This window comes from Melopsittacus undulatus, chromosome 15, assembly GCF_012275295.1.
Source record: "Melopsittacus undulatus isolate bMelUnd1 chromosome 15, bMelUnd1.mat.Z, whole genome shotgun sequence".
In the NCBI taxonomy this organism is placed as follows: domain Eukaryota; kingdom Metazoa; phylum Chordata; class Aves; order Psittaciformes; family Psittaculidae; genus Melopsittacus; species Melopsittacus undulatus.
The window spans coordinates 3669005-3683778 of NC_047541.1; the positions used below are offsets into that span (position 1 = coordinate 3669005).

Sequence of the window (14774 nt, forward strand, 5' to 3'; positions counted from 1 at the left end):
TGGACCGGAGCCGGGCTCCTCCACTCCCGGCCCGAGGCCACCCGTCTCCATGGCGACCCAGGGCCGCCATCTTGGGCTGTCCCCGCCCTCACCTGCGCTGCGCAGGTGAGCCTCCATATTGCGGCCCAGAGCGGAGCCGGGATGAGGTGCGGCGGATTCGTCCTTCCGCAGGGAGCCCTGCTGCTGCTCGGTAACGGCTGTGGGATGGGATGGGTTCCGGTCGCGGGGAGCCCCGCACGGGAGGATGGTCAGCGGGGACGTGATGGGCTCCGAGGCTCCGGGAAGGGCCGTTCCGGAGCTGGGTGCGGGCGCGGAGCGCTCCGGGCCCCGCTGTCCGGTCCCCCCCGGCCCCGCTGTCCGGTCCCCCCGGCCCCGCTGTCCGGTCCCCCCGGCCCCCCTGTGCGGTCCCCCCGGCCCCGCTGTCCGGTCCCCCCGGCCCCGCTGTGCGGTCCCCCCCGGCCCCGCTGTCCGGTCCCCCCGGCCCCCCTGTGCGGTCCCCCCCGGCCCCTCTGTGTGGTCCCCCCCGGCCGCGGCCGCTGCGGAGCGGGGAGCGCTGCAGGAGAACCGTGGGGGAGCGGAGCCCCTGAGCAGGGCAGCGCAGGCAGTGTTCAATGGCTCATAGTGCTTGTGCTCCTAACGCGGTGCCTTTGGGCTTCTCTGCTTTGCTGAGGTCTGCTCAGCTTCACTCAGGGTTCCAGGGCTTTCAGCTGGTGTGAGTTGCCTTGAATTAGTCTAAAGCTGGCGCTTGGCAGCTCATCAGAGGACCAGCTGATTCCATTTCTCAGCTTTTCACCACCCTATCTCAATATCTGTAGGCTTTTAGTGGTATTTTCCGGATAAATCCTGTAATTCGGGCTAGTTCCAATCCCAGAGGGAAATAGGTGAGTGAAGCTGTCTGCTTTTCTTTAAATGTCCTTCTGGGGAGGTAGTCATCACTGTGCTTCCGTCTTCAGGCTGCCTGACCTGCACATGCACCAGTGCCTTTGGGACACCATCATTTCTGATAAGAAACTGATCCTTGCCTTCTGTGCTTGTTCCATCAGGTGCCTGCAGTGCGCTTTCCCTGGAAATTAAAGCCAGTGCTAGCGTGCGAGGTTATGTTGGTGAGCAGGTAGCCCTGAAATGCTCGTTCAAATCCAGTTTTCCCATCACCGAGAGCCTGACGATAGACTGGACGTACCGGCCCGTCACTGGTGGTCAGATGGAGACAGTAAGTGGGACAGGGCCTCTTTTTGTAGTGGAGACTGACCAGGCCTCTGTGCCTAATGAGAATCTGAGCATAGTTGGTCTGTTTGCTGTGCTGCTTCATCCCTTTGGGTTTGGGATTGTCACCTTCTTTCCCTTGTGAAATTGCTTTAGTGTTTTTGGGGTGAAAAATACTCTGCACCATGCATAATAGCATAATGAGGATAAAGTGGATGAAGTTTGGGTGTTGACACCAGGGCTGTGTTGTGCATTGTAGCTATGTATAGGATGCCTGTAAAGCATTTGATCGAAAGCTTTCTTGAAGGCAGCTGGACCCCTGTAGTTCTGTCATGCAGGCTATGGCTAATATTTCTTGGAGTGGCAAGCACATGTGAGTGGTGACAGTCTGAAGACAGTGATGATGACAGCCTCAAAAGTTTGAGGGCTTCTGCTTGCTGCTTTGTGAGCAGCAGTTTGAAACTTGAGCCTGAAACCTCACTGAAAATCTCTTCTTCAAGGTGGAAACAGAAAATTCACATCTACAGATGTTCAGTGCCTTCTGTTGCCTGAAGAGTTTGAACTCTTAGGAGTATCCTTTTGTCTGGAACAAAAGGGTACTTCTTCCATCAAGTGATGTCTGCTAAGCTTCTGCGCACCAAGAGCAGAAGTGCAAGAAGCAAGCCCTCAAGAACTGCTATGTTCTGTGTTCTAAGAGGCAAGAAGCCCACTCTGCTTCTCAACTGAAGATCTGCAGAAGGGAAGAAGTTGGTTAGAATGGTGATGGTGATGAGAGCTGAGGCTAGTAGATAAAAGCATTGGAGATCTAATGAAATGGGACTGACTCAGAGTTATCATATAGGAACTTGACATGGTCTCCTATACAAGAAGTGTTATTTCTCACTTTTAATATGTATTTAATATGCATTCATTTATGTTTACAATCCAAAAGGTCGTTTGCTTTGCTTTCTTAGACAAGTGTTTTATTGTCTTTGCCTCCTTTTAGATTTTTCATTATCAGTCTGTTCCATACCCAACAACAGTGGGAAAGTTCAAAGACAGGATATCCTGGGTTGGGAATGTTGCCAACGGCGATGCTTCGATTGCTATTGAAAGCCCATCAATGAGTGACAATGGGACGTTCATCTGCAGCGTGAAGAATCCTCCAGATGTGTACCATAACATTCCCCAAACGATACTGGTAGTTACGGAGAGAGGTAAGGCTCCATGTCAGTGGCATGTCCTCATCCAGGTGCTGCATTGCGGCTTTGTCAGGTTCTTGGAAGTCTGAGCATCATGCATGAAACGAGTTCCCTGGAGTTCCACATTAGAATTTCAGCAAAAGTTACCTCACCCCATCTTTCTGAGCCACAGACATTGAAAACTATTGAATTTACTGGGGCAGGAAGGGACTGAGGGAGCTGTGATGATAAAAGAAATCAAAAGTGTGCAATTGTTCAGAGTTCTGCGTTCTGCATATTGCAGCAGTAGAACAAGTTAAAATACTGGTCTAAAAATAAGAGTCACATCACATCTTAATATTACTTAATTTCCTCATCTGCCTTGCGTGTGAGACCTGCCCCAATTTTGCTGTTTAGGCACACTGATAGAACTGTGTCGTGACCTGCCTTCCTTTGTAGCTTTCTGCAAATAAAGCACCTTACTGTGCTGGATGCGTGACAGGAATCCTAGAGATTCAGTGACAAGCTGCTTCAGATCTGTCAGCTCTGTGCTTTGTACTGAAAGCCTCGCAACCTGTGTCGTGGATGAACATTTGCCAGAGACTTAAAGCCATATTTGACTAGTGGTACAGCTGGGCTGCTGTTTGTCTTTCCCGCAGGCTTCTCCTTCCAGCTAACTTCAGCGGTGCTGCTGTCCATTTTAGTGTTTCTCCCTTCCATCACTGTGGTTGTTCTACTGCTGGTAAGGATGGGAAGAAAATTTGCAGTGCAAAAGGAGAAAAAAAAGCCTGGCTATAAGAAATCCTCCATTGAAGTGTCTGATGAGTAAGTTCTCCTGCATCCTAAAGCCTGTATTTCCACTCTGGCTTGTTGACACTGGCCAAAGAACAATTTCTCTACTGTCCTTTGTTCTATAAGCTATCAGCGTCTGCAGGTCAGTCACTGAAACCTCCTTCTCCACTAGCATGACTTGGCCAGCCTTCAGAAAGCTCTGGAAAATCCCCATGTTTGAGCATAAACAAAGGGCTGTACATCCCCTTTTTGTGTCATTTCACGTGTGGCCATTGAACTGAAGCAGTTTAGGGTTAGACAGTCTCACTTCTGTAACTGGATTTATTTCAGTCTGAATCAGCAAGATACTTTTGCTTATGTCTGCTTTTTTGGTGTGAAATACCCATAACAACAAACCGAACTGCATGATGCTAACTGGTTCTCCTCTGAAGGCCTGAGCAGAGATGCCAGGTACTGAATGAGCCTTGGAGGCTGAATTCCTTTCTGAAGTGGAGAGGGTTCTGTTCTGGAAAGGTTCAGTAGTGAGAAAAATCAGGTAATGTGGCTACTGCTGGAGCCATACCTGATTTGCAATGAGTTCAGTACTACAAGTTCTTGCAGAATGGGTTTTTTAATCTAATGTTCTGATTAGTGTTGTGAGATTTGCCAAATGGCAGCTCTTGTGTCCTTCATAGCACTTCAGTGACATACCTGCCCTCAGAGTAAGGCACCTGATGTTCTTTGTTCTTTTTAGTTTTGCTGTGCAGAGTTAAAGTGTGGTAGAACTAGAACTGGCAGTCCACAGGACTTAGTATGTGTGTGGGAGGAAAGTCCAGCCTAATCCCGTGGTTTTTCTGCAGGTCTGAATATACAGGGACAGGCACCTGCTTTGGGAAACTCAGGGACCGGTGTCTGAACTGTGTGGTAAGTGAAAGCTGGTGTTTTCATAACTGGCTGTTATCAACTTTGGGGCTCAGAAGAGGTGCTGAGAGCAGCAGATAGACTTTGTCATAACCTCTGGATGTCAAAGAAGTGTCCCCAAATGACTAGGCTCAGAAGCTGCTCACACTGTGTTACTAAGTTGTCTTGAGATTCACCAAGTTGGCTTTTCATTTGTCTCTATTGAAATCAAAGCTGATATTTGGAGGTAAGAAATCAGAACTTGAAGTGCTAGCCACTGTCTTGTGCTTGTCTTCTGCTTGCTACCCTAGCACCAAGCTTCTGATGATCAGATGTCTTGTGCTGAAACTACTGAATGTGTTTGCCACCTGTTGTACTTGCTTTGTAAAATGGCCCTCAAGTTCTGTGTGCTGGCATTAGCAGCCACAGCCATAACTGTGGCACATTCCAGAGCAAGCTCATTAATACACCTAACTTGAGAATGGTTTTGTTTTTCCCTTGATGTCCTACAGAGCCAGCTTAGCTCAGACACATGTTTACATGTTTTCTACATGGTCAGGAAGTATGTTAAGGAGGATTTAAATGTGTTGCTTGATTCACTATTATAATGCCAGTGATTTCAAGTGTCCTAAATGCATGAGCCTTCAGACAAGTGTGTGCTGATGGTTTCTATGCTTCATTAGACAGAGAATAAAAAATGAGCAGTTACGCAGGTTACATGTGAAGTATTTGCAGTTCTGCATAGGACACAACAGTTACAATGCAGCAGTATTGGGAGCAAGAGTTTTAGGAGGTGCAGAAAGCAGGAAAAGCTTTATGCAAAATGAGAGTTTTCATGGGACATGGAAAGGCTGCTGCAAGTGCGATGCTGGGCAGCAGGGAGGCATCACTGCTTTTCTGCAGGGGAGATGGGAAAGGATGGGAGCCCTACTTTGATGAAACACATGGTTCAGGCAGTTGGAGGTTTTAGAAATCGAAAAATGTCTTCTTACCCTTTGAGAGAAGGCAAATTTGAATGTTACAATCCTGCTGCTTTCATACTGAGTGTTTTGTTATCTGACGCTTTGCTTTCTGATACCAAAATACTTGGCTTACCAGGAACATCCTGTCTTGCTCCCTTTAATGATTCAGTACTTTTGATTTGTCTGCACTGTACCTTTTCATGCTTTATGCGTTGCCAAATAATTACAATTGCTAAGCCAGTGAAAATCTGTTTGGACTGGAAATGGCTGGCAAGTTAGTGAGATCTCCCTTACAAAGAAGCTGTTACCTTTGAGTTTCTTTCAAGCTGAGAGCTGCAGAGCTGGATGGTGGGGGCCATCAAATGATTACTGTGGTTAAAAAATGAGACAATGGGGATCTGAAAGTGTGTCATTGGTTGTAGTTGAAAGACAACAACTGGACTTTCTTCGTAGGGGTTGGAGGTACTTTTTCAGGAGTGGCTGTCTGCACTTTGTGGTTTGTCTTTTGCTTATGCTTTAGTTGCTACTTCTCTTAAAACACACTGTGTGTTAGTTATGCTGTGGCGATTTGGCTGTGTATCTGTGATAAGTCAAACAGATTTAGTTGCAAGTGCTTATAGACTACGAGTTCTAAGGTTTACTGAAGCACAGCAGCATCTTGGGAAGCATTTAAGCTCATGTCAGAAGCTTGGCAGACTCAAATCTTGTCAAACTCATAGCGCGGTTTGTGTCTTCATATACAGATTCAGTTTCTCTCTCCCATTCATCCTGTGTAGGACACGGATGAGGAAGACCCATACTGATGAAAGTCTAAAGCTATGGATAAAGAGCAAAATGACAGCACTGAAAGTCATGGCTAGATGAGCGCAAAGGCTGCTGGATAACCAGTGCAGATTGAAGGACCTGCTCTTATCTTGTTAGATTGAAGAATAATGCCGATGGGATAGTTCACTTTAGGCACAAAATTTGACATCTTTCTGATTTAGTGGAAAACCAAAACTTTTTTAACCTCATTTCTCCAGTGCCTGCAGAAGCCTCAGTGCCTACAGCTGTACAGCCTGTTCCCTACCAGCAGCCTGCCAGTGCAGTTTCTCAGTTTACTTGCAGATTTGCTTCCTTTATTATTGTGACATCCCTTCTTTCCTGTGCCCTTGAATCTGAATTGCCTGAAGCACAGCTGACTGCCATCAGTTCTCTAAGGTGATAATCGTTGGACATTGACAACAGTTTCTTCTCCTTTTTTGGGAAGTATTTGCTAAGGATTGAAAGCAGTCTAAGTTGGTACCTGGCATCCCTTGTCTTGGAGCAAGTGAACCTGCTGCTTTTTAACTGTTTCTTGGTTTAATCTGCCACTGTTTTGTTCCTACTGTTTTCTGATTCTGTTTCTAAGTCACCAGCTGCAAAGTAACGTTACCTTTATATTGCTGAGTTTTCCGTTTCCTTTCTATTTGTGAGTATTTGTCCACAGCTGCATTAGTAGGTTCATCTCCTACTTGTAGAAGTGAAGCACAATTCATATAAACCAATTTTTATAAATCAGAAATGCAAATGGGGACTCTGTATCTGGGGAAACATAACCCCATCTACCTCAACCATTGACTGAAGCAATGTCCCAAGGAATCTTCCGTGTTCAGAAGAAGAGACGTGTTCCTCCTCTCTTCTTCTAGGTGCCTTTTGAGGGTAAGAGGCAAACATGCATCTTTACTGCCCTCTGAGTGAGAGTACATTCTCTTTCACCAGCCTTCTTTGGTAATGAATGGCAGAGAGCAGTGGAATTCATGTCTGCTTAGCACCTAAACAGCTGCTGGTTTCAGCTTCCTTTCTGTATGCAGCATCGGTCAAATAGCCTCCTTTTACATGTGTGTTTAAGTTTACTGTTTGTGCCATTACCAATAAATTGCTTTGTTTCATTCTGGGCTGTGGTTTCCTTTATTTTGTTAAATATAAAGAAATACAGTTTAACTCCTAAAACTGCCAGCCTGAGTTGTTGCTTAGCTGTAGCGATTGCCAGATGATGATGGGTAAGAGGTGTTTAGGCAACAGATTTACCCCACAAAGGAATATGGACCGAGTTCCCCTTAGCAGCTCTCTGATGGCTGCCCATTCCAGGTATGCTGAAGTTCCTGACTGTGGAGCAGGTAACTGTAGAGCAATGTCTCCAGATCAAGAAATAGATTTTTCTCCTGTCTGTTATAAACCAACATATAAAAAGCTGTGCTTGGTGCTAAGACTGTCTCTCCCAACCAAGACTTTCCTGAGAAAGGATGTTGGTGGGATATGCAGCCTAGGGGAAGTGGCTTTGTTGTTCCACTTTCAGCAGTACTCGAGTTCCCTGTGAACGTGAATGACTCTTGTTTTCTTCAGAATGTTTGCCTTCAATTGCACTCCTTTGCAACCATGGGCTAGATGCAGGGCAGATTGTTCCGGTGCAAAGCTAAACTGCCACCTTGAAGCTAATGAGACTTTCTCTGTTAGCTGTATGGAAGTTGCTCTGTGTACCATTAAACACGCTGATAGAGAACAGTAATTGCTGTGGTACTCCAGAGGAAGAGGAAGGATGAAAATTCACTTTCAAAGTGATTGGGGTGTGGGCGTGCAGTGGACTGAAAGCAGTACATGCTGTGTATTGGGGTTTAATCCCAGCTGGCAACTAAGTGCCATGTGGTCATTCTGTCCCTCCTCTCAATGGGATGGGGAGGACAACTGAGGGTTCAAAAAGGTACAGTTTGGGCTTGAGATAAGAGCTCTGTGCCTGCTAAAACCAGGACTGCCTTGTATGTGGTTCAAAAGGGAGCAGCTGTCTATGGTGTGAAAAGCACCAGTACTGAGGCATAGTATAGTCATCTGGTGTTGCCTGCTGCCTATGCCTCATCAGGACAAGAGACAGTCTGCAAGCGTAGAGGTTCTTTAACCAGCTCTGAGCCCCAAAAGTTAAGGGTGAACACAGACTGCAAAAGGGGTGCTTGCCAAGATTCTCTCTGTTCTTGCCTTCTCATTTAATGACTGATCAGTTTGCTGCAATGCAAGGCGTGGGACTGAGCCATGTCTTGCACCTGCGAGATGTGTTCCCATCACTGGTTCTCAGGCATATGCATCTATAATCCTCCTTGCCTTTCCTAACAGTTCATTTTGCATGCTGGTTTGTCAGTACCTCAGTCTAGCTCTTAACTTCCTCTTGCAAGTTGAAAGTGACCACCAAAGTGAACCTGAAGTAAGACTCGGAAACAAAGACTGGCGAGCAAGATAAGTATCTTGCACGCACAACTTCAAAGACGATTCAGCAACTGATCCTTTCAGGTACTTCCAATTAGTTACTGAAGATTGATCTGTGCAAGAGAAACAGGCTGCCCCAAACCACTCCAGGTGAGTACTTTTTGCCATTGTATTTGTTAGCTGGTTGCTCTTCCTGGGAGCTAGGGAAGCACAGAAGCGCTGAGGATGCAGGTACCCTGTGCAAAAGTAGGAAACTCTGAAGGCAGTATGGTTTCCGTGTATTTCCCCCCCAGTCTGTTTAATAGCAGCTCTCCTGTGGAAGGATTTGGAGATGTCAGCACTGTGTTTTACATAACAGCCTGGGTGAGTGGGTGCTGCCTTTAGCTGGTGCACGCACAGTACCCACTTGCTCTGCATGTCACAGAGGGGGAACCTGTACAAATGTGTTTCCGGGTAGAACAGGAATTTATTCTTAGAAATGGGGTAATAAATCCAGGAAGGATTTGATGGAAGTAAGGACTGGAGACTCAGTCACTCAGCTGCAGAGAACTTGTGAAGTTCTGCATGTACATATCCCAGTGTGCAGCCTGCTGTGTGCTGAGGACTCCTTTTTAAGCTACCTCCTATTTTGGGCCCTGTGTGGGGGTGATCCTGGGCAAGCGTAGCTCTGCTTGAGTTCTATGGCTTTTGGCAGCATAGGTGGGAAGTAGGAGGCTTTGGCCTGCTGCACTGGGAGATGCTGCACCCACTGAGAGCTTTGGGGCTGAGCATGAGCTTGCAGTGTTTGCAGGTTATATGTGTGCAAGCAGACGGTGCTGTGGCAGAGTTGCAGACAGCACACTCAAACCAGCCACAAAAAGACAACCCCAAACTGGGTCGTGTTCTTTGCAGAGCAGATTGGAGAGAATTCCAGAAGGTTTTCTGCCACTTCCTGGGATTATGTTTGTGGAAAAGGGTGAGAGTGATGAAGGGCAGAGGTGGTTTTACATCCCTGACTGCAGGCAGAACACCACGCACTGACTGGAAAGCTGTAGTGACTGTTTTTCAGCCTAGAACACACTGTGGGTAGCCCAGCAGCTTATTCTGGGTCTGTAATCCCTGTCTGAACCCATCTCAGGGTGTTTCAGAGCTCCCTTTGCTGAGAAAATGCATTTGGAAAGAAAAAAGCATCAGCAAATGTCTCTGGCCATGTAAAGAGATGGAAGCTTGCTTAGGGTCTTGTTCTTTCCCACTGCAGAAGCTGTTCCTGCCTCTCCATGTGTATGCATGGAGCTGCACATCCCCTCTCATCCCCCCTCACTTTTGAATGGGCATAGCTTTGAATCATGGAGCAGAGACACAGCAAGCAGGGTATTGACTTTTCCCTCCCTGTCATCCACATGTGAACACTGGCTGGCACGTTCCTGACAATGACAGCCAGACACACAGTCTACAATACGTGGAAGGATGATGTTGGCTTTGTTTGGAGAGATGTGCCGCAGGTCAAAGTGAATAGAGACCAAACATGGCAGTGGCTGGACACTTCTCACTATGTGCAGCATGCAGTAAGGGGTTTGTGTTGTTAGGACCAAACATCTCTGGGTATGTTGCTTTCTGAGCAGGGTTCAGATGAACATCAGAACATCTCAGTTCAGATGCGAGAGTCTCGCCCTCCAAACCACCCATTACTTGGGGGAAACACAAAAGGGTTTCAGGCTGTGCCCTTCCCCCACTTGCTCTCTTCCTTCCCAGGGCTCAGTCTCAAACCAGTGACATCTGTGCTTCAGTGGCTCAGCTGTGGCTGACCTGAGCATCCAGGCAGCAAACACCATATCCCTGTCTGAGGAGCTGAGGGAAGTCTCTGACTCGGTGTCCAGTTCGGTCGCATGTTGTTGCTGTCCTGCCCCAGGGGAGGCTGATGCATGTGTCACCTCTGCTGTTCTTTCCAGAAGATGAAGGTGCTGCTGAGGCTGACTCTGGTGCTGACATGGCTGGGTAAGCTGTAAGTTATTCTGGTGGGTTTATTGAGCTGCCTTTGCTAACAGACCCATAGGTTCCTCTCCCTGCAGTGAGAACCTCTTGGGCTCCTGGGGACCAATGACTCTGATCTCTGGGAGCTGCATATTCCCTTCTGCAGAGCTCACATAGGCTTCAAACTGCAATGGCATCCCTGGACAGAGTCCTGTACTTATTCTGCCAGGCTCCAAGGCTTTGAAAGAAGTAGAACTGCTTTGTTGAGTCTAAATACAGGGAAAGCTTTCCAAGGTGTTGATTTTGGCTCTGCCTGAGGCAACTGGCTCCCTTGGTCTTCTCTGCTGGCAAATACTTGTCATTTTCAGCCCCACAGCTGGTCAAGACCAACAGAAACCTGTTTGGGAAGCTGTAGCACTTTGCATTTGTTATTCACAGGGCATCAGGCAAGCATTTGGTGCTTGGCCAGAGCCCAGCCCTCAGTGGCTTTGCACACACTGAGGACAAAGCCTACCTGCCTGAGCAGCTCCCCATGGAATCAGCTCACCTAGGTCCTGGCAAACAAGGGCCAGAGCCTCAGCCACTCTGCCTGGTGGGTGCTGCCAGGGCAGGCAGCGTTTGTCTTGACAAGCTCCAGTGGCATTTGCTGCCCCACTTGTTTGTCCTTCCTGCCGCATGCTTTACAGCCCAGCATGTCGGCATCTGCTTCGTGGGGCTCATATCAGCCCTGTGCTCTTTGATGTTCCTCTGGTTTGTTTTTGTTTCCCTGTTGTCCGGCTGCTCCAGAAGCCCTAACCAGTAGTTACATGGCCAGACAAGTCCAGGCCCAGGTCTGGAGCCTGTGAGCAAGGGGGAAAGAAGCCAAATGGGCAGGTTGTGAAAGAGGAACTGAGCTGCATGTGGAGCAGTTGAATTGCCCCTGGCCTGGTACGGATGAGAGCGGCACTGGTTCTCCCAGCCCGTGACTCACAGGAACTGCCCTGCAGCAGCTGCAGGCTCCGGCTCGGGGACGCGGAGGGCTGGGGTTGTGCTTCCCCACTTCCCTTGGCGTGGGGTGTTCAGTGAGCACAGCAGCCCTCGCTCCGGTGGCTGGGAGGATGTGCTGCCGAGAGCAGGGGTCAGGGAGAGCCTTTGCCTGCACGGGCAGCAAAGCCTCCCTGTTGTGCTCTGGGCTGGTCGGTGCCGTTAGCCCTAGGCTCACCTGCAGAGGAGATACCTATGAGGACAGGCAGGCTGCATCTGGCCGTCCTTCCTGGACTCATCCTGCTGTCCTTGTCCCCGGCAGAGCGATGCAGAGGGTCGGCTGGATGGGTGTTCATGGAGCCGCAGCTTCGAGCCAGTGCTGGGGACTCTGTGCTGCTGCAGTGCCTCTTCCTAGACCCACTGGCTAAGGGCTGGACCATGGCCAAAGTGGACTGGCTGCGCCTGGCAGGAGCTGGCACGCAGAAGGTGGGTTGGGACCAGGGGATGGGTGCTGGAGCAGGGAATGGGGCAAGGAGAGGGGGAAGGTGAGCAAGGCAGCTTGCAGGAATGGGGAATGGCCCAGGCCATAAGAGGAATGTTCCCCTGCGTGGCAATGGGCCACCTCCACCTTTCCCTATGGCCCCGCACTGCAGGGAACCATGGCATCAGGTGCTGTGTCCTGCAGCTTTCCAAGAGAGCTGGGAGCAAACTGGGCTCTTGTGCATGGCAAACACTCCATGGGGAGAGGGAAGGCTCTCGGGCAGGGAAGGCACACAGTGCAGTGGCCTTCAAATGGGCTTCTTTCATCCAATGCTGTTTGTGCCCCAGCAGGAGGAGATGGTGTTTTATTACTACAGCAACCATAGCATCCCTGTGGGCCGTTTTCGGGAGCGGGTGCAGTGGCAAGGGGACATCTCCTGCTGGGACGGTTCCATCCAGCTGCGGGACGTGCAGGTGAATGACAGTGGCACATATGTGTGTGAGATCCGGCTGCTCCAGCGCAGCAGCATCTTCAAGAACCACACAGTGCTGCACGTCAGCCCCACGGAACAGAGAGGTGTGTACCCTGTGCCTGCTCCCCTCTCCCATCACCCTGCTCAACCCCATGCAGATGGGCTCTGGAGGCTCTCAGCCCCTGCCACCATGGGTCTGCAGCAGGGTCCCTGTGTGCACCATCCCCTGCATTGATGTCTCCCCAGCAGGACGCGGAACAGCACGCACCCAGGATGCTGCAGCCCTAGGAAACACTGGGTTTTGGCCTCTAGCTGTGGGCTGTGGCTGTGTGGCCGTTGTGCTGGCTTTCCTGGCTGGGCTCAGCCTGAGGAAGAGGTACCAACACTGGCTTTGGGCTTATGGGGCTGAGCAGAGCACCTCCTTGCAGACCTCCTGCACTGTTCTCCCTGGCCAAGCACCATCCTCACTGCTACACGCAGGGCTGGAGCAGGGGGAATCCGAGGGCTCATCGCTGGGGTGTTGCACTGCCTGCAGTGGGGTGCAGGCTCCTGCTGCCCTCTAGTGCCACACTGCCCTGCCCGGTCCCCCCTTTGCTCCCAGACCTTTTGGGTTCCCAACACTAACAGCAGGGACAGCCTGGCCAAGGCGTGCACATCTCAGTGTCCAAGGAGAGGGCAGGGCAGGAGGAGCAGGCAACGCCTCTTGCTTTAGGTGACACCACCATTGCCTTCTCTCAAGGTCTGCAGCCAACACGGCCCTGGAGAGGACTGGGAATGGTGGCAGCAAGAACAGAGCAGAGGTGAGAGCTGGGGCTGAGCTGTGTGCAGGGGAGTGTGAGCCTGCCCTCCCTGGGATGCAGCCACATCCTGCTGTGGTGGGAGAGGGGGAGTGATGGGTTGCAGAGGGCTGCAGGGCCAGCCACCCCCAGCGAGGGATGAGGCAGCCCTCGTGTACTTGGGGGACCACTCAGCCCCAAGCATCCTGATCTCCCTCTCACAGGAAGCACTTTACTCCTCAATCCCCGGAGCTGAGGTACCCAAGGCTGAAAAGGGAGCAGGGAAGAAGAAGAGAGCCGAGGAGACCTACATAACCATGGTGAGCAGGAGCCGTGGCAGGCATGGGCAGGGAGTGCAGCTGTAGGGCTGATGACCTCCTCATCATGGCCCCCCTCACAGGCTGACGGCACCGAGGGCCTGGGCCCTCATTCCCCACACCATGCAGGAGCATCCTTTGCCTCCTGCCCAATCCCAATGAGCCTCATACCTGCAGCAAGACTCATGCCCTGTCCTTTGCTCCTTGCAGCATCCTTCTCGCTTCCAGGAGAACGGTGTCTACGTGGAGCTGGCCAGGAGAGTGATCCCAGCTGAATGGATGAGAGAAGGGAGACAGGGTGATGGACAAAGCGAGGAACCCTACAGTGGACCAGAGGTGACACTTCCAAGGGCTCCGGAGCAGGACAAATAGCAGTGCTGGGGGATGTAACCCCTTATCCAGCAGGTGTGTGCAAGGCATCTCTGCTCCTCTGGGCAGGCAGCGTTCTGCTGCTGTCAGCCCTTCCTCTACTGAGCGGTGCCACTTCACCGTGTGCTCCCTGCCAGAGTCATTGCTGGGGCACATCCCACCCAGGATGCCTGTGGGGACCAGGGAAGCTGTGTCTCTCTGGCTCTCATCTCCTGGTCTCTGGAGGAGGGAACAGTGGGTACAGCTCCCCCACTGTAGCTTTGATGCTGGTCCATGCAGCTCCAAGTCCCGAGATAACCATCTCCAAGGAGAGCCTGGCGGGGGGGACAGGGGTGATGCAGCAGGAGCAGTGCAGGCATGCCAATAGTATCTTCTGAAGATAATAAAACTCAGGGAGTCTTCCCTGTTCCTGGCTTACTTTTACCTCCTGCTTAGGCGTGTGATGTCCAAGTGTGCCAAAAACTGCCTGGCCCGGAGCCTGCGAGCCCCTGCACCCATGTGCAGCCTCACACATGGCACCCATGGCTCCAGCACAGCCAAATGTGCCACAGAGGGAGCCCCTTTGCCTGGGCTCTGCAGGGGATGCAGGGGGCAGTGGGTCCCCACGTGTCTGCCCACAAGCATCTCCATGCAGCATCCACTCGCTATGGGTGAGCACCCCTATGTGCACCCTATACCTGCCGCTCGCTGCCCTGGCCGGGGAGCCCGGGAACCCCTCCATGGCCTCCGGGACAGCGTCTCGGAGGCGCTGGCTCCTCTCCTGCTCTATATATAGATGTTTGACATCTCCAGGTGCCGAGCATGGGACCACCTCCCACCGGCGCTGCGGATGGGAGACTGCAGCGCAGCCTGCTCCTGCTCCTTGGTTTCACGTTGACACCCTCCTCTCTTTTCCTGCACGATGGGATCACAGGGGGATCCAGCAAACGGATCTGGGTTTGGGGCATCAGGGGGTTACAGATGACCTCTGCTGTCTTTGCAGGGCTATGGGAGCAGAGCAGAGCCGTGTCTGCCTGCCCAGTGCAGTAAGAAAACTGTGCTGTGTGTGCAGTGAGTGTGTTTGCTGAGCAGGTTTCCTGTGCTCACCCTGGCACTTCTCTAATGCCTTCTCTCCTGGCTGCCCCGTTTCCCCTCCTGAAGCTGGCCAGGTAGTAGAGCACCTCTGCATCCCTCCCCATTGCCCTCCCCATTGCCCCATCCCTGCCTCCCCAAAGCTCTGGTGCACAGCAGATGAGAT

At 51.0% G+C, this 14774-nt stretch overlaps 2 protein-coding genes across 4 annotated transcripts; both read left to right on the forward strand.

Moving 5' to 3' along the window:
- Positions 1-71: 71 nt before the first annotated feature.
- Positions 72-6912, forward strand: MPZL3 (myelin protein zero like 3). The gene is made up of 6 exons (XM_031044069.2): positions 72-190; positions 1044-1210; positions 2189-2399; positions 3023-3188; positions 3995-4058; positions 5773-6912. The coding sequence occupies exons 1-6, from the start codon at positions 142-144 to the stop codon at positions 5797-5799; spliced, it is 684 nt and encodes a 227-aa protein (XP_030899929.1). The 5' UTR covers positions 72-141; the 3' UTR covers positions 5800-6912.
- A 3163-nt stretch (positions 6913-10075) lies between these two features.
- On the forward strand, positions 10076-13960 carry JAML (junction adhesion molecule like). Of its 3 annotated transcripts, none has more exons than XM_031044125.2 (7): positions 10076-10183; positions 11445-11608; positions 11951-12179; positions 12322-12451; positions 12815-12875; positions 13076-13171; positions 13379-13960. In XM_031044125.2, the coding sequence occupies exons 1-7, from the start codon at positions 10111-10113 to the stop codon at positions 13538-13540; spliced, it is 915 nt and encodes a 304-aa protein (XP_030899985.2). In that variant the 5' UTR covers positions 10076-10110; the 3' UTR covers positions 13541-13960. The 3 variants fall into 3 exon arrangements, with proteins under 3 accessions (XP_030899985.2, XP_030899987.2, XP_030899986.2); XM_031044127.2 differs by having other exon boundaries at positions 10078-10183; positions 12325-12451; XM_031044126.2 differs by having other exon boundaries at positions 10079-10183; positions 11954-12179.
- The last annotated feature ends 814 nt before the right edge of the window (positions 13961-14774 follow it).